Source organism: Quercus lobata, chromosome 2, assembly GCF_001633185.2.
Source record: "Quercus lobata isolate SW786 chromosome 2, ValleyOak3.0 Primary Assembly, whole genome shotgun sequence".
NCBI lineage: Eukaryota > Viridiplantae > Streptophyta > Magnoliopsida > Fagales > Fagaceae > Quercus > Quercus lobata.
Genome location: NC_044905.1, coordinates 37,239,960 through 37,263,375, shown reverse-complemented (window position 1 = coordinate 37,263,375; position 23,416 = coordinate 37,239,960). Strand labels below are relative to the sequence as shown.

Sequence of the window (23,416 nt, the reverse complement as noted above, 5' to 3'; positions counted from 1 at the left end):
TATTTTACACTAACGTCATCAATACACTCAATTGACATAAATAAAACTTTCATAAGTATTACCAAACTCATAACTGTGATTTCAAAAGTTGTCTTTTCAAAACACGCATTTTAATATTGCTGTTTTTTTTTTTATTTATTTTTATAATAAAATCGATATTAAAAAAAAAAAAGGCACTTTTACAAACAAATAACCCCAAGGGACCCAATGGAGAGAGAATACTTCAATCTATTGAGTATTGACCAACAAAGGAGCACCACTTTTAAGTTTTAACAGAAGGAACCCAATCATAAAATCAGATGACTACAACTTCACCACCACTCCCTCCTTTTCTCTTCTTTAGAATCTCTAATTATAAGATATTGACTTGAGTGTTTACCTGCCAAACTCTAATCCCTTCTCTGATAATAAAAGTGTTTGTGTTTAGGAGATCATCGACCCCAAGCATGATCTAGAGCAACAAAACTATCTTTACATAGAAGCAAAGGGATAAGGGGAGCTCAAGTCTGAAGCTTAACATTTAATATCTCCAAAATCAAATCTTCAATTTTAAGAAGAGAGAGCAGACAAGGAACGGAGACCATCAACAACAGAATCAATTACCACATGAGAACCACCAGTAGCTGAAAACATAAGGTGTTTAGGCGCTTCAGCTCTATCAAAATAAAATGCACCTGATACCAATTTCTCTTTTGGTTGTAGAGCCAACCAAATAATTGTGTCTGCACCTTCCTCACTTGTTCGAAGATTTCCAGAAAGCCTGGAATATATTCAAAAGTAAAATAAATTAGCCAAACAATAGACAGAATGACAAAAAGAAAAAGGAATCAGATAGTAGATATAAGTGATGTAACAGAAAGATTCCAAAATGCCGTAAGAGAATAAGTTCCTTACCTTTCAGAAAGACCAGGCAAACTCTTAGCAACCCCAGGTGTCTCAGCCCAGCCTGGGTGCATTGAATAGAATCCAATCCCTTTATTCTTGTACATTTCAGCCCATTTTTCTGTCAGTGCTACCTAACAAAGAAAGGTAACTCAAATGATTTCCTTAAACTATTTCAGGAAATTTTGCTGAAGGTTTGTATCTTATCCAAATCTCCCCTCCCAGAGCGCTCTTTGGCAGGACCAACATTAGGTAATAGCTTTTTTAATATACAGCTCAACGTTCATAAATCTATCTGTAATTACTTGGCATTCAATGGTATACATTGAATCCGCAAGGATATAAATTCCAAAACCTTAACAAGGTACTTGTGTAATGAACATCCAGGGTAGGAAGACAGGAAAGCAAGATTCATAAAAGTTCTTTTTTTATTTTTGGACAAGTGAGTTTTGGCCCCAAGGAGAAGGGGAAGGGGGAATTCAAAAGTTACCCCCGCCTCATGAGGGATAGTCCCTAGCTGAATAACTCTTGGCATTTCATAAAAATAAGAAGTTTTATAATAAAATCGTTTATATGTCTTTCAAATTCTATGCAGGACACTGAGGTCTGACAAATATTTATATGAACACAAATATTTTTAAATTGTTGATGAGATACAGCAGATAAATTTATTCTCAATCACTTAGAAGAGAAAAAAAAAATGTACAAAAATCACTTCAAGCTACATAACCAAGGAGTTTTATTAATTTTTATTACTGTTAAGCAAATCTAAAGCTGTATACTTTCTTATATTAGACGTATGGTTATGAAGGAGAAATTCTTACTAAAATTGCTGAATATACAGGAAAATGAAGTACGAGAGATGCATCTCCAATAAAGAAATTTATAAGTTAGATAATTTTTTGAAAAAAAAGTGGAGTTATGAATACACAATAAGTATACCAAACCACACCTCTGAAGGATTACAAACTCTTTGAAAAATCTAGAAAACAACAAGGAATACTGCAAAGGGCAACCATCCATTCATACAAACATCTCAGAATATATTTTTTCATAAGAAAATTAGGATGCTCGACACCCTACAAACATTCTACTACTACGCTTACACCAAATTACCCACATAACACATCCAAATTTTAGCACCTCTATCTTAACAACAGAAAATTATCTGAGACACCATCTAATGCTTTCTTCTCTTTAACCCACCGTACAGAATACATTTATATTCCAAAACCATAGATCATCTTTTAATGCTCAGAGTTCTGTTATTTATATATATATTTAAATCGAAACTAGGTGAGCCAGCAAAGTTATAACTTTCTTACCACTCCCTAACACGCTCTAAGAAACCCCCATCTCTTTACAACATTCTCAAATCAAAATGGACCTTATCTCTATGGATCCCTCCTCATTCTAGTAATATTGGGCATTAATCTGACACAGGACTCGGTAGTAGCTTTAGCAAAGCATCTCTAAAATGTTCCTCCCACTCAGTAGAAACCAAAAATCTATCTGTCTGGCACATAGCAGGAATATCCTTATTGTTTCACCATGTGACCCCTTTCAAAGGGAAGTCTACAAATAAACTCCGAAAAAACCATCATAGCTCCAGTAAGTCTGTCAACTCCTGCTCTCTCATGAGGATAGTGAACATTATTTAGATCTTCTGCTACACAGCATGAAGCACTTCAATCGTCTGCCACTTCCTTTAGCAGCTCAACTCATAACTTACCATGCTCCCTATTGTCATTAGGCCGAAAAGAAAAAATCCATTCAAAAACCACTCCACACTCAGTAGAAACCAAAAATCTATCTGTCTGGCACATAGCAGGAATATCCTTATTGTTTCACCATGTGACCCCTTTTAAAGGGAAGTCTACAAGATGCATCTCGCAAAAACCACTCCACATAGGGACCTCCCCATATGCTTCCAGTTAAAAATAAATCGTGATAATCTTGGTCTCCTAAATACAAAAAAAAAAAAAAAAAAGCCTTTCAGTCCCACCAGAAGTTTTTGCTTACTTCCCTCTTCCTTGGATCATTCAACACAAACATTTCATTAGATTATTGTCAACTTCATTGATGATATTGAAACAACGCCAAGTTCTTCCTACTATTTTCTCTTCTTTTGATCCCAGTCCTCCTTGCATCATGATTAATTGAAGACTCTAAATTCTTCAGCTACCTCAAGTCCTTCGTTGAAGAACAATGGCTTTTCAGTGCCCCCATCACTATTTGTCTAATAACTTCCAAGGTTCACAAACAATCCCATTACTAGATGTTCAACTCCCTCAATTGTAAAGTCCATGATAACACTAATCCTTTGCATCTGCTGTAAAAGCCACTATGATAACTGTCCTGTGCCAAATCCACCCATTCCAACCAACTATGGTTCTGTCTCAAAACTTGGATCAAGTTGGGCTAGGGGTTCTCAAACCACAAGAAAACATTCGCAACCCCTGTCCTCCTTCCTTAGACCCAACTAATTCTCAAGCTCACGATTGGATTCTCAGCACTCTCCATTTGGATCCCAGCCTCACCAAGTGATTCCTCAATGCTTTGGCATCTGTAGGCTCTGGCCCCTACATTGTTGATCTAATCAGCCAAAGTGAGAAGGGGAGTACACCTGGATCCAAAGGAAGGAACTTTGACCTTCCGAGTGTAGTCCAGTCAAATTGGTGCTGATCAATCCAAAAAGAGGGGCTGCCTCCAAGACAATGTGGTCTGTGATGAATCCGAGCATTTTCACCAAATTCCCAACTTCACTCAAGTCCTTAGAGGTCCCCCCCACAGTTTCTGTATTACCAGTCAGGCCCGTAACCATGAAGCCCAATACTCTGAGATCACCCGCTTAAATCAGACTTTTCCCCCATTGATACAGAGTGTGCCTGTGCCCAATATGCCCATCGACTGTGTGACGTCGTCAAGCAGCTAAACTGACTTTTTACTTATATTTCATTCTAAATTTTGCAGAAGTCATTGACTTTAACATTAGGCAGTAGACTTCCCATTAGCTCCACCAGAATGCATTGTTTAAACACAATAGGCTCACCATTTTTTTCCTTTTACTTAAAAAAATTTTTCAAACCCATCAAATTTAGCCATCTAAACGTATTGTTCTTTAATAAGAGATTTAAAAGGAACTAAAGGGAAGAACCTCAATTCCTCAAGGACACATGAAAATACGAAAGCTAAAACAAACTGTATAGCGGTAGCAAGCACTAAAACGTGCAAAACAAAAACTAGAATTCAGTAATCATAAAATAATTATAAAATTAACAAAAAGAATAACCTCAGAAATTCTTTGTACATATGTAACAGATCATCACTTTAACTTACCTGAACTCGCTTATTTCGAGCATACTGATCCACCCCATTAAAGTTGCTGTCACTATACTGCATTAAAATAATTCATTGGAAACTCCATTAGTACTTGATAGGCAAAATGAAGCTGCTGAAACGTTCAAAAAAACAGTTACCTGTAGATCTGTAGTCAAAGGAGCTGTGTACATTCCACCAGAGGACACTGTGATAACACGAGCATCAGGTGCAGCCTTCTCCACTAGTGGCAGCATCAGTTCTGTTATGGAATAGGTGCCTAACACATTCACAGAGAAATTCAACTCGAACCTGAAATTTTATTTTTTATAACAAAAAAAGGCATAAATTTTTCAGCAATGATGAAAGAATACAAAGGATTAAAATTTGTTTGTACACAAATAGAAACGCACCCCTCTGATGTTGTAACTCGTTTATGCTCAAGCAAGCCAGCATTGTTTACCTGGAAGCAGCCAATTTCTTCCTTATTAGACTTTTAGTAACTTATGTCATAGTTTGTAGCAAATGCAGTAAAAATATAAAAATTGCACAATTTATAGAATGATGGTTTTGATTTAATAATGCCAGAACAGGAAACAAAGGAAACATTCTAAGGCATAAAGTTGGAGAGAAGGGATTTCATAATTGTGCATACATCATAAGATTCTGAGATTTTAAGGGTTCCAATGTTGGTGGAGTAGAGGGTTGATTGTAAAAATTATTCATATAAATCATGTAAAGATTACATTATTTTTGAGAAGAGGGGTAAAAGGAAACTTACCAATATATGAATTGGCACATCCTTTGAAGAAAATCTTGATGCAAATGACTTGATCTCACTAACAGATGAAAGATCACAGACCTGCAATCTAAATTTAATCAGTAGCTTAAGATCAAAAACAAGATCATTGTGATCTTTACAGTTTTGTGAACCATTAAAAAAATAGAAAGAGTGAATATTACTGTTACTCAGTTATTGATAACCATATAATCTCAAAGAATATAGCATATTTGGATTCACTGATGCGGTGATGCCAAAGATTACATAAGTGATGCCCTTAAAAGGAACCTCAGACAAAAATTACGAAGAGAACAAAAAACTAGAAACAAATGAACATTTCATAGAAAATGAAGCACAAAAAATACCTCCAAATGAACATTTTGGTTGCCTGTCGTAGACTGAATTTTAGAAAGCGCAGCTTCTCCTCTCTCCTTATTACGACAGACCATATAGACAGTTGCACCACTGAAAATGTCAGGTGCAAAGAATTTTAGCTTTCTAACAACTTAAGCTCAAAATATTAAGAAATAAATAGAAGTTAAAGAGAAATAAACACCGTGAAGCAAGACCCTCAGCTGTTGCAAAACCAAGGCCAGAATTTGCTCCAGTAACTATACAATTCTTCTCATTTAGTCTTGTCAGCATATCTTCTGGTTTGAACTTCTTTGAATGTTCACTACAAAGAATAATTGGTTGAAAATGTGAAGTGGACATTCACATGAATTTAAATGCCCCAACCCCTTCAACAGTTCAATTACCATCACACACACACACAAAAAGGAAACAAAATTCCTTATCGAAAGCTTGGGGTATGCAGGAACATTGAGGATAAATTATGAAGTTGAGACAATTATTGTAATGTGTAACACATATTAAACACACCCATACACCTCTAGCAACCACCCACCCCACACACCCCCCCCCCCCCCAAAAAATAAAAAATTCAGAGGCATATTATACTTATACAACATTAATCAGTGCAAGAGAAATGCAATATAGTATTCAATCTCAATCCGAAATTCCTGACAGTTAAAAGAGAAAAAAAAATTTAGTTTATCCAGATTTATTAATTTTATATATTGGTTGCTTTCACTTTAAACATAATATATTAAAAAGTTGGTACCCGCCCCCCACAACAAAGAAAAGTATAAAATAACTCAAAGATTTAAAAAAACCCAATTTGAATATACAAAATGAAAGGAAAAAATCAAGCATCAATGGGGCCACAAGTTCTCTATTTTGGATTAAAATGACAAAAACACCTCATGCATAATTATAAACGCTCACAACTATTCAAGTACATAAATTTCTTAATGACACAGGAAAAAAGAAAACGAAAAGAGCACAACTGACAATTGAGAGCTTACATGAAACCAGATTTGGTGAAATTCAGGTATCCATATACACCAAAAACCGTTGATCTCCATGTCTGTTCTCCATAAAAATAAAAATTAAATAAATAAAATACAAAAAGCAATGTGATTTGTGAGAGAGTGCATGTACCTTTAGAAAGAACATAGTGAGAGGTCTAATAATAATGCTAATGTCAAGTTGAATTTGCAGTGTAGGAGGCTCTTCTATTTCTATACTTTGATTTGTCATTGGTTTTTTTTTTTTTTTGAACTACTCTACAAGTTTCGTTTCAAGAATCTTGGAGTTGCTAACGTGCGCATCCGAAGCGTAGGATTTGAGTTCGGTCGTTGGACTTCACTTGGGGCCTCACATTATGCCACGTATCAATAACATTTTTTTTTTTTTTTTTTGAGCAAAGTATCAATAACATTTCAGCCTCATTCAGCAGTCATTTATCCTTATCTTGGACTTTGGACCAAAGTTCAAGCTCACATTCCAATTTGTCCACTTTGATCGAAATATTTCAACATCATTCTATTTATGTGGTATGAGAGTTATCCTACTTTTATAATATAGTATTTCTAGCATAATTTTTTTTTTTTTTTTGTGGATTTATAGAATTTTATTTTATATTACATACTTTATGATATTATCAAAACCAACGAGGCATCAATTAGTTTTTAGTATATGTGGAATTTTAAATGTTGAGCTAAAATGGAACCCATTCGCACCAATTAAATATTGTTAGTTTTTTTACAAACATACCAAATTAACAAATCTCACAATATTTATGTAACAAGTTGAGTTATTAGCCTACTAAAAATAAAAATAATAAAGATAATTTGAGTACCCATTACAATTAAAAAGTTCAAACAAAAGTGTTATAAAATTGTTGTGAGATTTTATAATATTTGATAAACCATACATAGTGGTTAATATTGTACCATTGGAAATATAGGGAAGGGGTTGATACTAGAGAACTAATTGGAATGGAATTTTCCGATGGAAAGGGAACTTTCCTTTCCTTTGGAGAAAGGCATGGCCTTGTGGTCCACGATCAGTCCCTTATGATTAAACTATAAAATGAATTGTTCTAGTACCACAAATTTAGTTACAAACTTAAAACTTTTGTCACAACATTTCGACATGACAGATTGTGACTAGTGGCTTGTAATTTTACATAGATCCATTACTTTTTCTTCACCACGTGAGAGAATGTGGCTAAGTTTGTGGTATTAGATTTTTTTTGTTATAAAATATAAAATGCAAAGTTTAAGATTTGTTTGGTTTGAATTTATGAAAGTTGTAAAAATAATAATATATTTTAAAAAAATGGATTTCATTTTGTTCTCTCTTATTTAACAATTTTATTATTCATGTTTTTTTTAGTCATTCAACATACTGTCCACAGAATTTGCACACGATTAGCAGAAAAACCCGTTCAATAGAACCCATCAAGAACCTTTCATAGCTTTTACTTTTTTAAATTTTGATAAAGTTCACAATAGTGGTTATTTTTCAAACTTCCGATAATCCATTTGCCCATCAATTTTTAAAGAAAATTCTCCAATAAGCCTAAGACACAGACAAATTCACAACTTAATCAGGTGGAAGTGTGTATCACGTACCTTTTACATGAATCTAATATTAATATCACTTTCAAATGTAGCTATAATATCAAAATAATTAGTAAGTTGTGAAAAAGATTATAGTTGTATGCTTTTGTAAATATGTTGAAAATGTTGCCTTAATTTGATTTGGAATAAAATAATGTAAGATGGATTCATTTCATCTATAAGTCCAAACTTGGCTGACCACTTCTGATAATTTTACATACTTTGTAAAATTAAAGCTTACAAACACTCATTTAAAGTAGTAGTGTCTCGCCTTAAAAAAAAGTAGTAGTGTCTCAATTTTCGTTTAATATTCACTTTATTTTTTGGTTGTATATGACTCATTAATTTTGCCGCTTGGGTAACGTCTTTCGTGCCTCAGTCCATCTCTTCTATCCTGGTTGGGTGTTCCAATCCCTGTTTTTGCAATAAACATATTATTCAAAACAAAACAAAACAAAAAAAATTAAAGCAAAAAAAAATTAAAGGGAATAACTCTCTTTAGTGAACTTTTTTTTTTTTTTTTTTTTTTTCATTTTGCAATTAGAGAGTCAGGAATGTGGGATTATAAGGGAGATTTTTTTCCTTACATATAAGATTAATCATGTTAAAGACATGTTTCAGGTTCTTCAAATTTTCAGTGAAGTCACTTACCATCTCTTTTATTTCACTTTCTCAATGTTCTAATTATAATTTTTTTTTTTTTGAACTTGAAAATATTATTATATTAAACTTACATATAATGCCAATAATAATAAAAAATCTCTTGTTTGAGAAATTATTCACTCTCCCTCATTCCCAATAAAATGATGTCATTTGTTTAAATGGATGAGTCAGATTCTAATAGGAGCGTACAATGTTGGTTAACGGCATTTTCTAAACAGAGGAGAGAGAGGAAATTTTGGATATAAAAAATAAATATCAAAATTCACAAATCTCTCTCTCTCTCTCTCTCTCTCCACAATCTTCACCAATCTAATTGCCAACATAAAAAATTTAGTCATTTTATTATGAATAGATGCACTACAGGTACAAGTTGGGGCATTCCTCACTAGTGACATATTGCATTGAGCTCTAAATGCAGTGCAAAGTGGGCAAGGGTTGGCTAGGGCATATATACATACATACATACATACATATATATATATATATATATATATTTGCATCTCTTGATTACTTTGACGACAATCCATAGTCGATCCCAAAGTTTTTGAGACTCAGGCATTGTTGTTGTTTGTTTCATTGGTGATATCTGTGGGGTTATAGATTGACCCAAGTTACTTTTGTAACTACTACCAGTGAAGAAAAATATGTGATTAATTTTCCAGATTGATTTGATATAGAAAATTTATAGAGTAAATTTTGAATTAATTGCATAAATTATTTAATAAAATTTTATGTCACTTGTGCATAATCTAATGAAAGAAAAAGTAGCTAATGAAGAGAATCAAAGCACTAAGGAGTAAATTTTTATAGAAGTGCTAGGGACAAGGCGAGGCTTTGTAAGAGGGATGGGGAAATTTGTGATTCCTACCCCAACCTCTTCTTCTCATTTGCGATATGAGACAAGCATGAATAGAGAGCTAGAAAACTGCAAGCAAGATTTGTCCATTGCAATGTTGAAATTGTCTGATGCGGAGCAAAAACAGGCTAAGATGGAGCAAAAACAAACTAAAACACAGGAACTAGTGGCACAGTTACAAAGTCAGTCAGAGGAACATAGACATTAAATAGCTGTATTGATGGCTAGATTTGGTAGCTAGTCTAAGGTGATTATTGTCCAATACAAATTTGAAAATCTTACTTGGATGTAAAAACTATTTAGTAAGCATTTTTGTTATCTAATTTAGTTGACCTATACATTGGTCTATGCTCTTTATCTCTTTATTTCAAGTTAAAATGTAGTATGCCTTGGGCTACTGATGATGTTAAGGGGAGATAGATTTCATTGCAACAAGTTTCAGTTTAGTTGTATATTTTGATGAAGAATTTGTAATTACTTTATTAGTATTTGAGACAATATATTGGAATTTAAATTATGTATAAGATATTGAACTTGGGTATTGTTTTTCCTTATTAGTAGTTATTGATTGTGCCTTTGTTATGCTTACATGAGTATTTGTGATTGAAACAACAGGATGTTCAAAAGAATCCTCACCCTCCTGCCAGTGTTTCCTAACAACAACACAGAACTTCAAGTCTATAATCATGAATTTTCTATTAATTATTAGTAATTGCTGCAACTTAGTTTTTGTGTGCATTGACCTGGGACTAGATTAATCACTTTGATATCATATGAATCATAGTATTCACAGTTAGATGTAACTCTTCTTTTGATATGGATTAAGCACTTGATTAAGCACTGCCATGGTGGCCTGTTGCAATGAATCATCTGTTGATTGAGCACTTGATTTTGCTTTTTGCTCTTTTCGTTTTACTTGATTACAAAAGAAATAGAAACATTTGTCAAGGGTCTCAAATTTCTGAAACGAACTTGGCTACAAAGCTCATAATCAAGTCAGAGGAATGCAGATTTAGTAATAAAATCTATTGACTTCTGAAAGTGAACCTTAGGGAAAGTTTGGTACACTGAATGGAAATTACAACAGAAATTGTAATCTTTATTACTAGTAATAAAGTGTGTTGTAATATAATAACTAAACATATTCATTAGTTTGGTTGTAAGTTATAACATTAGAATGAAACTTAACATTTATTTTAGGAAATATCTTACTCATACAATTATATTTCCTTAAAATTTGTTATTTTTAAATTTAAGAGAGATATGTGTTATTTTTTATGATTTTTTATTTTTATAATTGTTAGATGTATATGGAAAGTTTGTTTATTTGGAAATATATTAAATTTTGAAATTATTGCACTTATTAAGGAATAGCTAATGTAATATTTTTAAAAAGAATAATTATTCCTCATTTTGAAGAATAGCTATTCATAAGGAATAACTATTCCTTGTAATAAAAACATAACCAAACCAAAGAATAACTAAACCCTAGGAATAATTATTACATTATAGTGTCTATTACAGTCTACCAAGCATGCCTTTAGTTGTTGTATGGCCAAAGTTAAGAGAGGCAAGTTGCATATGTTTTGCATCAAGTTATTGCACACTATAAGATGATGATAAATGTAAGGGGTTAATCACGCCTTCCTTTTTGTTATGTGCATATGTTGAATTCATTGATAGAATAAGCTGGTCATGTTTCATCATTTTCTTTTCTTTTTTTGGTGGAGAGGCCTATGCATTTAAAGTTTTGAACTTTTATTTCCTGGCATTGAAATTGCTTTATGTTAGTCATTTTATGGCATCCTTGTGCTTAAAAGATGAGTGTAATGAGGATGTTATGATGAATAGGTGGCAGCCAAGGTGTATAGAATGAGAAAGAAGCATTTAGGGAAAGCTAGAGATTGTAATAATAGATCATAAGATGTGGAATATCATATAAAGATGGTATCAATCTATTTAAACTATCAAATTTGTATTAATTAAGAAAAAAAGATGCCTTTTAAGATTTTTTTTTTTTTCTTTTAAAGTTTGACTCATGGGGCTTTTGATTGCTGTCTTGGCTAACATCGTTTCAATCACCTTGATTGTCTTATTCTTCTTCTATTAATTTGCCTACCATTATGCACTACTGTTTTAAAGCTGATTGCACTTCTTGTGTAAATTGATAGAAAGAAAAACCTATATCAGATGACAAGCATGCCTTAAACTGATTCAATTTTCGAAAAGTTATTAACTGTTCCAAATCAATTTCAATTAATTCCTATAATCTAGAACATTTCCATGGAGAACCATCATGTTAATTTCATACATGGTGCTGAGTCTCAATTTTTTTGATGAACAAAAAATTTTATTAACAAAACAAAGAACAGAGTCTATACAGCAACTACAACATTAAGATGCTCTGAATTAATTACATCCATAAAAGGGCTAGGAGCATAACCCTGACCAAAACATCCAGACAAATTTTCCCCAAGGCACCAAGAAGCTAATACATGGGTAGCTTTGTTTGAATCTCTCGGACTCCATCTAAAAATAAATTGTTGGCCACGGAATGCCCACAAAAGAGTATCGGCAGTTATGGTTGATATTCTCCAAGGCATGGCATCAATGGGAGCTCTAAGAGCTTCAATACATGCTTTGGCATCGCTCTCTACCACTACATTCTCAAACCCATGATTAACAACTACACAAGTCGCCAAATTAATGGCTTCGGCCTCTGCTTGGAGAGGGAGGTTGGTTTCCACCCGTTTAGATAAGGAGAAAATCAAGTCCCCTCTCCAATCTCTTGCCACAATGGCAATAAATGAATGGTCCAGCCCCACCGTCGCATCGCAATTTATCTTTACAGCTTCTCGCTTAGGCTTGTTCCAAGAATAAACAAATGGTCTAGATGACACTAAGGGGACATCAGTGAGCACAACAAGGTATTCATTAAATTTTTTAAAGATTATTTGTAGTTCTTTATTTGGGGAAAACTTAATTCCTTTGTGAACAGCTTGATTTCTAGCAAACCAAAGTTGCTCCAACACCAAAGCCCCAAATAAAAGGAACTCCTCCTTGTCAGAAGAGCCATGGAAAGAAACTTGAAGGGATAATAGAAAGTTTATAAACTAACTTGGGTTGTAAAACTGCATTGCATCTGGTCTGCAGCCCTAAACATTACCAGCCCATAAAGATCTGGCTGCTTGACAGTAAACAAAAAGATGTAAGGAAGATTCAGGTGAGGCATCATATAGAGGACAGTTGGGATCCATGGATGGAAAGAATCTTATCATTTTTTCCTTGATGGGAAGAATATCTGAGGCAACTCTCCATAAGACCATTTTAAGTCTATCATGTATTTTTGATTTTCAGATTTTTGACTTCACTTGGTCAGGCTCAATGGAATTAGATAGAGCTAGAATTTCCTTGTATGCCAACGTCACTGAGTGTTTTCCATTATGGGATTTTAGCCATAACCAATTATCCTCCCTTTGGCTCACTTTGACTGGGATTTTCTTGATAGCCTTGGCTGAGTCTTCAATAAATAATTCATAGAGTTTCGACTCATCCCACCTTGATTTATCTGGAGTTAGAAGCTGTGACACCACCAAGCAATTAGATTGATTTTCAAGTGGCAATGGAACCAGTTTATAGTTTGGAAGGTCTGGGACCCAAAGATCTTCCCATGTAAGAATATTTTCCCCATTACTAACTTGCTTACAAGTTCCAACCACAAGTATATACCTGGCAGATTCCACACTCTTCCAAGCCCAAGAAGCCTTTTTGGTTGGTTCAGCATTGAGCCAATTTCTTCTCACCTTGTATTTGGTAATAAGAGCTTGCACACATAGTCTGTTGGACTGATTTAAAATCCACCAAGCAACTTTGGAGAGGAGGGCCATATTAACATCTGAGAAGTGCCTAAAACCAAGGCCACCCAAATATTTTGGTTGGCATAAATTGTCCCAAGCTAGAGGAGTAAAATAATGGTTTGAATTCTTTGATGGGCTCCACCATAATTTTCTTAGTATACTGTCCATCTCCTCACATAAAGATTTTGGAATGAGAAAGCTTGACATAGTGTATAGTGGAGTAGCCAAGGCTACAGATTTCACTAGTGTTGCTCTTCCCATCCAAGACAAAGATTTGCTCTTCCAACCACCTGTCTTAGATTCCAGATTTTCTTTGAGAAAAGCAAAGTCCTTCTTCTTGCTGCTTGAGAGGAATAAAGGAACTCCCAAATATTTAGTACCTTGGGATAACTTCTTTAAACCTCTTTGGTTCCTGAGCTGATTCAAAAATTGAGAATGAACCCCTTTCGAAGCAAAGACTCCTACTTTCTCAAAATTGATTTGTTGGCCTGACCACTCACAGTATTTTCCCAAGATGTTCATAATTTCATTGATCTCTGAATATTTTGCCTTACAAAACAGTAAAACATCATCTGCATAGAGGAGTTTTGAGATTCCAGGTGTTGAAAGGGCAATCTTAATGCCATTAATTAATCTTTGGGCTGAACTTCTATTGATCATTCTGGCTAGAACTTCGCTCCCAATAATGAAAAGATAAGGGGATAGAGGATCCCCTTGTCTTAGGCCTCTTGAAGGAATGATGCTTAGGCCCTTTCCCCCATTTAGCAAAAGAGTGAAACTCACAGTAGAGATACATTGGTATATGAGATTTATAAACTTCTAATGAAAACCAAAAATTTTTAATATTTGAATTAGGAAAGGCCACTCCAATCTATCATAAGCCTTTTGGAAGTCTAATTTCAAACCCACAAACCCATTTTTCTTCTTAGTGGTGGAGAAAGAGTGCACTACTTCTTAGGCCAACAAAACATTCTCAGCTATATTTCTATTAGGGACAAAAGCTACTTGTGCAAGGTCTATTAGTTTATCCAGCAGCGGTCGTAATCTTGCCACCAAAATTCTTGAAATAACTTTGTAACAAAAATTGCATAAGCTGATAGGTCTGAAATGCCCAAAGTTATAAGCACCTTGAACCTTTGGGATTAGGGTAATGAAGGTCTTGTTCATATCCATTAATAGCTATCCATCTCTGAAGAAGCCTTGAACTGTTTGTATGAGCTGGATCCTTACAATATGCCAAAATTTTTTGAAAAATAATCCAGGCATACCATCTGGCCCAAGAGCTTTTAGAGGGTTCATCTCAAAGATAGTTCTTTGAATTTCTTCTTCTGAAGGGATTTTGAGCAACTTGTGTTTTCGACTGCTGATATACTTAGTTCAATTAGATTCTCCAAGTCAACAGGGAAAGATGGATTTGAAGTGCTATAAAGCTCATTGAAATGATCTTCAAAATACTTTTCAATATCCTCCCTGCCATAAATTCTCTCCCCATTCTCTAATTTAATCTCTGAGATATTGTTTCTTCTTCTTCTAATCAAAATGGAGGCATGGAAAAATTTTGAGTTCTTGTCCCCCTCTTTTAGCCATAACTCACAGGACTTTTGCTTCAATCTAAGCTCTTCTCTGGTTTGCCACTCTTTTAATTCCATCATAAGGCTTGCTTCTTCCTCCAAAGCTTCTTTACTGGGAGGTTTTGATTGAATTGCCTCAATGCGCCTTTCTAGCTCCTGGATTTTAGTTTTGGTTTGTCCAAAACTAGTTTTGTTCCACTTGCTAGCAAGAAGCCTGTATGGGATATTTTTCTCATTAGATTGAATACATGGGATCCAAGAAATTCTTTTCTCCAAGCTTGATCAACTACTTCCTCACATTCAGGATCTCTTACCCACATTGCCTCAAAGCGGAATGGCTTGTTGATGTTGTTATTTTCAAAATGAGTATCAAGAAGAATAGGTTTGTGGTCAGATGTAGGGCCAACCAAATGCTTTATTCCTGCATTAGGAAACATCTCCTGCCACTCCTGGTTGCAGCACCCTTGGTCTAATCTGATTCTTACATGAACTCCATCACTTCTACAACCCACACATGTATATTGGGGCCCATGGAACCCAAGCTCTATAGCTGCTGCATTGGATAGGAAGTTACGAAAAGGCTTGGATGAGTAATCCCCTCTGCTACTCCCACCACACTTTTCTGAACTTGAACTGTAACTATTGCAATCGCCTAACAGCATCCACGGGCCTGAGAATGATTCTGTAAGGTTTATGACTAAATTTCAAAATGCTTCTCTATGGGCAACTTTAGGAGGTCCGTAAACAAGGAGTAGAAGCCAAACTTCTGTGGGGGGATCAGAAACACGCAATGATATTTTTATTATCAAAGATAACTTCCAAACTAACTCCCTTAACCCAATATAAGGCCAAGCCACCGGATTTATTTTCCGCATTTACAGAAAAACATCCTCTAAACTTCACCGATGGCAGACAAAACACAAGCAGTGAAACAATACCCACGAGTAGTAAAGGAACCCACTAACAGGGCAGATGAGACTCATTAAGGAGGAAAGAGATACCCACGAAGGGCAGGGAAAGGTCGACGACGGAGCTAGAGCTCACAAAGCGGCCGAGATCGGCTCGAGCGCATGATAGCAAAAAAAGCTAATCGTATGCCGAGAGGTGGCTGTTGCCTGTGTTTTTTCAGTTGGTGCTGAGTCTCAATTAAGCATAGCTCTATTCACCCATTTATTGCCACGTAATCAACATTTTTTTTTTTTTTCAATGACAAGTGGTGATTGATTATATGTTCTCTTCCTAGCCATCAGATTGATTGAAATTTCAGCATTTAGGAGCTGAGGCTATTATATAGTCTCGGTTGACTAAGTAAAAGAGTCAAAAACTTTCATATATAAATATATATAAATAAATAAATAAATATATATATATATATATATACACACACATATATATAAGTGAATAGAAAAGAAAAGCTAAAAGAAACGCACTATGGAGACTCATAACCACACTTGGATTCTCCCTTACTCAAAAAAAAAAAAAAAAAAAAACCACCGTTTTTATTTTTTTGGGGGGTTGTGGTTTTCACTTTTCTCAATTTTCAATTCTCAATTCTCAATTCTCAATTCTCTGTGCTCTCTCACAAAATTTACTAAATAGTAGCTTTTTAGAAAAAAATTTGCTGTAGAGCATGCGAATGAAACATATTTGTAAGTTGTACTGTTTTTGGAACTCGAGTTTCACAAACTCGAGTTCCAACCCAAAATCGAGTTTTCTAAATTCGATTTACTCTTGCATTAATCTAACGTGGATTTAAAAATAAAAAAAATAAAAAAATAAAACACAGAGGTACTCAAGTTTAGTAAACTCGAGTACCTTTGATATATATATATTTTTTTCCCTTGCAGGTAAACACAGAGGTACTTACAGGAAAAAAAATTTTAAATGGAACTCGAGGTTCCCACACTCGAGTTCCATATGGCTTCTTTTTTTTTTTTTTTTTTAAATGCACTTCAGATGAATCAACAATAAATCGAGTTTCCCAAACTCGATTTTGGATTGGAACTCGAGTTTCACAAACGAGTTCCAAAAACAGTCCAACTTACAATATGTTTCATCCGCATGCTATGCAGCAAAAAATTTTCTAAAAAGCTACTATTTGGCAAATTTTGCCTTGTCCCAATTCTAAATTCTTTGTGGTTTTCACTTTCCTCAATTCTCAATAACTCGCAATAGGGCGATTTTGAGACCGATTTCATTAAACTCAACTGTGAGACTGATTTCATCGCTAGGAACTATATTTTTCAACACTTGGTTTGTGTATTTTTTCACATTTCCTATTTTTCTTTTTTGCATATATTTCTTCATTCAGTTTTGATGCTCATGCTCATGCTCATGTATTTATTTTTTAGGCTTTGCTGGTGTAAAGTGGTACTCAAGCTCAGCTAGGTTTTGGTGCTGGCGAATCTCTAGGTATGTAATTCTACTGTGATTATACCTTGGACTATTATATTGCATTCTGGGTTTGTGGAATTGGGTTTGAATCTGCTTCTTCATCAATTGTGTGTATTAAAGAATTTAGCCAAATTCCAAACTTAATTTCAATACCAATAGGCCAAAATACTTCTCTGATCTCAATTCTAATATTCCTTCTAAAAAATCTTTTAGAAAAAGAGAGAGTGAGAGAAATAAATTAGCCATTTAGTGAAATCAATTCTTATCTAGTTGCCTCTCAGCTTTGATTGTAAGTTTGTGTCTTGCATCTATTACCCTTTTTTTTTTTAATTGGTTTTATTTCTGATCTTTATCAAATTTAAGGCCTCACAGTGTTGAAAACATTTGTTGATTCTTAGGTAATGACTATTCTTAGGTGATGCTTAGATTTGTACTCAACTCAAAGCTATTGCTGGTATTCCTATTAAGCGGGCTAATTCACAAGAGGGTGCAGCCTTGTGAAGAAAGTTGGGTTATACTTGGTAAGTAGTTCACTTCTATTACATCTATGAATTATCATTTAGCTTTTTAATAATCTTGTTAGTTGTTTTAATTGTTACTACATGAAAAATTAATGTTTGTAAACTATCTTGTTGAAAATACTTGAATTATGGAAAATTCTCTAGAATAACTTACTAAGTTCAATTCTTAGAGAACTTTTTTCACTCATAGACCCACTTCATCTCAAGTAAGATTGTGTTTGTTGAAATTATGATAGGGACATCAAGATGGATAATAGTTGGATGCATGAAACTGATAGAACTAGTAAACGATATATTGAAGGCGTCAAGTAGTTCATTAACATAGCACATTGTCATGCGGATCGACTTGATAGGATTAAGTGTCCATGTCGTAAATGCACAAATCGATTTTAACACCATATAGATGTGGTGGAGACTCTTTTTTTTTTAATAGAATTGATATGGATTACACCGAATGTATATTTCATGGGGGAAGAAGATCTTTTTTTTAAACATGTGTAAGCTGAGCATAATGATGATAATTCACAAGTAGAGGACATTGATGAGGTTGAGGAAATGCTAGATGACATTTATAGGGGGGCATTTCTAGATGCAAATATAGGTGAATCCTCCACTACTCTAGGTCCATCAAACAATGATCACAAAGTAAGACCCTTTGATCAGTTGTGGGAAGATGCCCAAGTGAGCTTTATCCAGATTGCAAAAAGTTTTTTAAACTCTCTTTTAGTATGAAGCTGCTTCATATAAAGACACTTTGCAATTGGAGTGATAAGTTGTTTGATTTGGTGATTGACTTGATAAAGCAGGCGCTCCCAAATGGGGAGTCATTGCCAAAATCGTATTATGAAGCAAATAAATTTAGGCGAGACTTAGGTTTTAGTTATGAGTTGATACATGTATGCAAAAAAGTCTATACACTTTTCTCAAAGGAACATGCTAATAAAGACAAATGCCCAAAATGTTAGACTTCAAGATGGAAAGAGGATAGTAGTAAAGGTAAAAAAATTCCTTGGAAGGTCTTAAGGTATTTTCCAATTAAACCAAGGTTGCAACGATTGTTTATGTCGAAAGATATAGCTAAAGACATGAGGTGGTACAAAGATAAGCAACTTGAAGATAGAGATTACCTTAGACATCCTGCTGATTCAGAAGTGTGGAAAGAGTTTGATAAAAAACATGCTTGGTTTGCTGTAGATTCCCGCAATGTGCAACTTGGTTTAGCAAGTAATGGCTTCAATCCATTTGGTAACATGAGTACATCATATAGCATGTGGCCAGTAGTACATATGCCGTATAATTTTCATCCATGGAGGTGTATGAAGGATCCGTATATGATTTTGTCCTTACTTATTCTTGAACGTAAGGCACCTGGAAACAAAATTGATGTGTACTTGTGGCTGTTGGTGGATGATTTAAAAAAATTATGGAATGAAGGCATCAAGATGTATGACACATCAATGCAACATTCATTTAAGTTGCATGCAGCATTATTATGGACTATAAATTATTTTCCTGCATATGCGAGAAAGTTAGTATGTCTACCAAGGGGAAGTTAGTATGTCCCGTATGTAACGAGAATCAATAGCATGGAAAGAGTTTGATAAAAAACATGCTTGGTTTGCTGCAGATTCCCTCAATGTGTGACTTGGTTTAGCAAGCGATGGCTTCAATCCATTTGGTAACATGGGTACATCATATATCATGGGGCCAGTAGTACTTATGCCATACAATTTACCTCCATGGAAGTGTATGAAGGATCCGTATATGATTTTTTCCTTACTTATTCCTGGACATAAGGCACCTAGAAACAAAATTGATGTGTACTTGCGGTCGTTGATGGATGATTTAAAAGAATTATGGAATGAAGGCATTAAGGCATATGATGCATCAACGCAACATTTATTTAAGTTGCATGTAGCATTATTATAGACTATAAATGATTTTCCTGCATATGTGAACTTATTTGAGTGGTCTACCAAGGGAAAGTTAGTATGTCTCATATGTAATGAGGATACATTTATAGGGGGACATTTCTAGAAGCAAATATAGGCGAATCCTTTATTACTCCAGGTCCATCAAACAATGATCACAAAGCAAGACCTTTTGATCAGTTGTGGGAAGATGCCCAACGTGAGTTTTATCCAGGTTGTAAGAAGTTTTCTAAACTCTCTTTTAGTATGAAGCTGCTACATATAAAGACACTTTGCAATTAGAGTGATAAGTTGTTTGATTTGGTGATTGACTTGATAAAGCAGGCGCTCCCAAATGGGGAGTCATTTCCAAAATCGTATTATAAAGCAAAGCAATGTAGGTGAGACTTGGGTTTTAGTTATTAGTTGATAAATGTATGAAAAAGTCTGTATGCTTTTTTGGAAGGAACATGTTGATAAAGACGAATGCCTAAAATGTCATAGTTCAAGATGGAAAGAGGACAGCGGTAAAGGTAAAAAAATTCCTTGGAAGATCTTAAGGTTTTTCCTAATTAAACCAAGGTTGAAGCGATTTTTTATGTCAAAAGATATAGCTAAAGACATGAGGTGGCACAAAGATGAGCAACTTGAAAATGGAGATTACCTTAGACATCCTACCGATTCAATAGTGTGGAAAAAGTTTGATAAAAAACATGCTTGGTTTGATAAACTCGTTCACATGTGATGAAGATGATTGTCCCAATAAACCCATCAGCTTTACTTAGGCATTCAATGAAGACGAGAAAGACGATATCGTAGGCCGATGAACTCCACCTCTATGCCCAACGATATCAGTGTGAGACGACCAGAACACCTAGGTAGGATAGGATGCTGACGGAAGGAAGCTGACGAGGAGAAAGAAACTTGTGATGGGTCCATCATGGCCTTACTTGGCCCCCACGAATATACATATAAGGAAACATCTTACGCCCCACAATTAACCCTAATCAATAGGATTCCTACAAGGAAAAGAGTAGGGAAGGGCCCTCTCCGCTAAGGAACGAATACCAACTCTATGCTACTATAAAAACCCCAAAGCCCTCACAAATCAAAGTATGCATAATTTACCCCAACTCTAGTACTCTACAGTGGTGAAAGTTTTCTAACTTAACCTTCGGAAGGTATTTGGCTGGTACCACACTAGTACTCTCTAAAAAGTCTTCTTTGTATATGTTTCACAAGTTCTATCTAGAGCACATGAGCACTGTGCAGCTCACTGACGATTTTTAACATCATCAATTGGCGCCGTTTATGGGAAACGACGTAGAAAGTAAAACAGTAACAGCCATATTACCACTTCTCAAACAAAAAGTTGTATGGTACTCACTTGCTCGATGACAACCAATAACCATACTAGAGAAGAACCACGCACAACTGCCCTTGAAAGACAAGTACGGACCCTAGCCACAGCATGGAACGCCTTACCAAGCAGAACCATGACCTGGAAGAACAGCTGTGCCAAAGGGATGCTGGGCCCAATAGTCACGGGGAGGAGCAAGAGGGCACCAATGTCGAAAGGAGGGACCGAGAAATACCAAAGGGCAGCCATGCCCCAAGTAGGCAGGAGCGATAAGATACCAAGCATCTGTTGGTCACAAATATGGTACCACCACATATGGTTGCGAAGATGCAGATGATGAAAAAAAGGATGGACTTCATGATGAACGCCCTTAAGGGGCGGGTGTCAAACGACCTTGATGAGTTGGTCCATCAGACGGACTCGCCTTTCACAGCACCCGTCACTTTGTTCCCCCTTCCCACAAAGTTTCATATGCCGCAGATAAAAGCCTATGACGGGTCAAAGGATCCCTTGGATCACTTGGAGTCATTCAAAACTCTCATGCACTTACAAGGTGTGGCAGATGAGATCATGTGCCGAGCATTCCCAACTACGCTAAAGGGTCCCACAAGTGTGTGGTTTAGTAGATTGACACCCAACTCCATCAGTACCTTTAAGGAGCTGAGCGCGCAGTTTGCCTCGCACTTTATTGGGGAACACAAGTATAAGAAGTCCATTATATGCCTGATGAGCATCAAGCAATGGAAGGACGAGACACTACGATCTTCCATAACCCATTTCAACAAGGAAGCTTTCTTAATAGACGAAGCTGATGACAAGATACTAGTTGTTGAATTCACCAATGGTCTTTAAAAGGGGAAGTTTCTGTTCTCCTTATACAAGAATGACCTAAAGACTATGACAAATGTGCTTTATCGAGCTACTAAATACATGAATGTAGAGGACACGCTGCTAGCCCGAGAGGAGAAACCCAAGAAGAGGGAAAGGCAAGAAGATACCTGGTAGGAAAGAGGACGGAAGATGGCTAGAACCGGAGACTGATGGGAGGACAGGCATGCCAAACCACCCACTGAAAGGTCCACCAACTTCACCCTGCTAATTTCCCCGATTGATCAGGTGTTGATGCAAATCAAGGACGACATGGCCTTGACGTGGCCTATTAAGTTAAAAGGAAATCCCAATAAGAGATCCAGGGACAAATATTGTCATTTTCATCGAGACCACGGTCACGACATGTCTAAATGCCATAACCTAAAGCAACAGATTGAAGCCTTTATTAGAGAAGGGAAACTACAGTGATTCGTTAACAAAGAAAGGGCAAATCCACCACAGGAGCAGGTTGCTAGAAGGGATAAATAGCACCTCAAGCCACCCATAGGGGACATAAGGATGATTATAGGAGACACTATGGCTTCAGGTTCATCCAAGAAGGCCCGCAAGACTTACCTTAGACTGGTTCAGAATGTCCAACTGACAGGCTTCATCCCGAAAATGGCGCAGGTCAACAACCCTATAATTGGATTCTCAGAAGAAGATGTTCGACGCCTCCACCACCTATACGACGATGCACTCGTTGTTAGTATTCAGTTAGGGGACTACAATACCCGCCGGGTCCTGGTTGATAATGGAAGCTCCGCTGATATCCTCTACTACCCAGCATTCTAGCAGATAATGATCGAGAAAGAACGACTCATACCAGCCAATGTTCCCCTCGTTGGGTTTGAAGGAACAAAGGTATACCCCCTCGACACGGTCACATTGCCCGTAATGGTCAGCGACTACCCTCAGCAAATTACTAAGGACGTTACATTCCTTATTGTCGACTACTTATCTGCCTACAATGCCATACTGGGTCGACCTACCCTAAATTCATGGAAGGTTGTGACTTCAACCTATCACCTGATGATTAAATTTCTCACCGAGTATGGAGTAGGAGAGGTACGTGGGGACCAAGTGGCAGCACGAGAGTGCTACATAGCAGTGCTAGAGATGGATGACCACTTACAGACCATGAACATTGAAGAATAAAGGGAGGTCGCAGAACTCGTTGAAGGATTGGAGGAGATACTTCTTAATAAGTCTAGGCTCGAGCCAACGACTAAGATCAGCACCCTCGCCAGTCCGCCAGTTCGTCAAGCGCTCACAGCATTCCTAAGAGAAAATCAGGAAGTCTTTGCTTGGAGTTATGAAGACATGTCCAGGACGACCCTTCAATCATGGTGCACAAGTTGAATGTGTCACCCTCCTTTCCACCTATCTGTCAAAAGAAATGAGTATTCACCCAGGAGCGAGACAGGGCTATAGCGGAAGAAGTCAGTAAATTACAAGATGTAG

At 35.9% G+C, this 23,416-nt stretch overlaps 3 protein-coding genes across 3 annotated transcripts; all 3 read right to left on the bottom strand.

Annotated features, from left to right (window-relative positions):
* Positions 1 to 208: 208 nt before the first annotated feature.
* LOC115975504 (dehydrogenase/reductase SDR family member 12) lies at positions 209 to 6,610 on the bottom strand. Its single transcript, XM_031096301.1, has 10 exons — positions 6,485 to 6,610; positions 6,349 to 6,410; positions 5,538 to 5,657; positions 5,347 to 5,446; positions 4,982 to 5,062; positions 4,614 to 4,663; positions 4,362 to 4,512; positions 4,222 to 4,278; positions 895 to 1,016; positions 209 to 760 (listed from the first exon to the last, which is right to left on the bottom strand). Exons 1-10 carry the CDS (start codon positions 6,581 to 6,583, stop codon positions 550 to 552), a joined length of 1,053 nt encoding a protein of 350 aa, XP_030952161.1. The 5' UTR covers positions 6,584 to 6,610; the 3' UTR covers positions 209 to 549.
* Positions 6,611 to 11,844: 5,234 nt separating this feature from the next.
* LOC115963901 lies at positions 11,845 to 12,795 on the bottom strand. The gene is made up of 2 exons (XM_031083138.1): positions 12,636 to 12,795; positions 11,845 to 12,554 (listed from the first exon to the last, which is right to left on the bottom strand). Exons 1-2 carry the CDS (start codon positions 12,793 to 12,795, stop codon positions 11,845 to 11,847), a joined length of 870 nt encoding a protein of 289 aa, XP_030938998.1.
* A 1,826-nt stretch (positions 12,796 to 14,621) lies between these two features.
* LOC115963889 lies at positions 14,622 to 21,331 on the bottom strand. The gene is made up of 3 exons (XM_031083114.1): positions 21,208 to 21,331; positions 15,216 to 15,567; positions 14,622 to 15,111 (listed from the first exon to the last, which is right to left on the bottom strand). Exons 1-3 carry the CDS (start codon positions 21,329 to 21,331, stop codon positions 14,622 to 14,624), a joined length of 966 nt encoding a protein of 321 aa, XP_030938974.1.
* Positions 21,332 to 23,416: the final 2,085 nt, after the last annotated feature.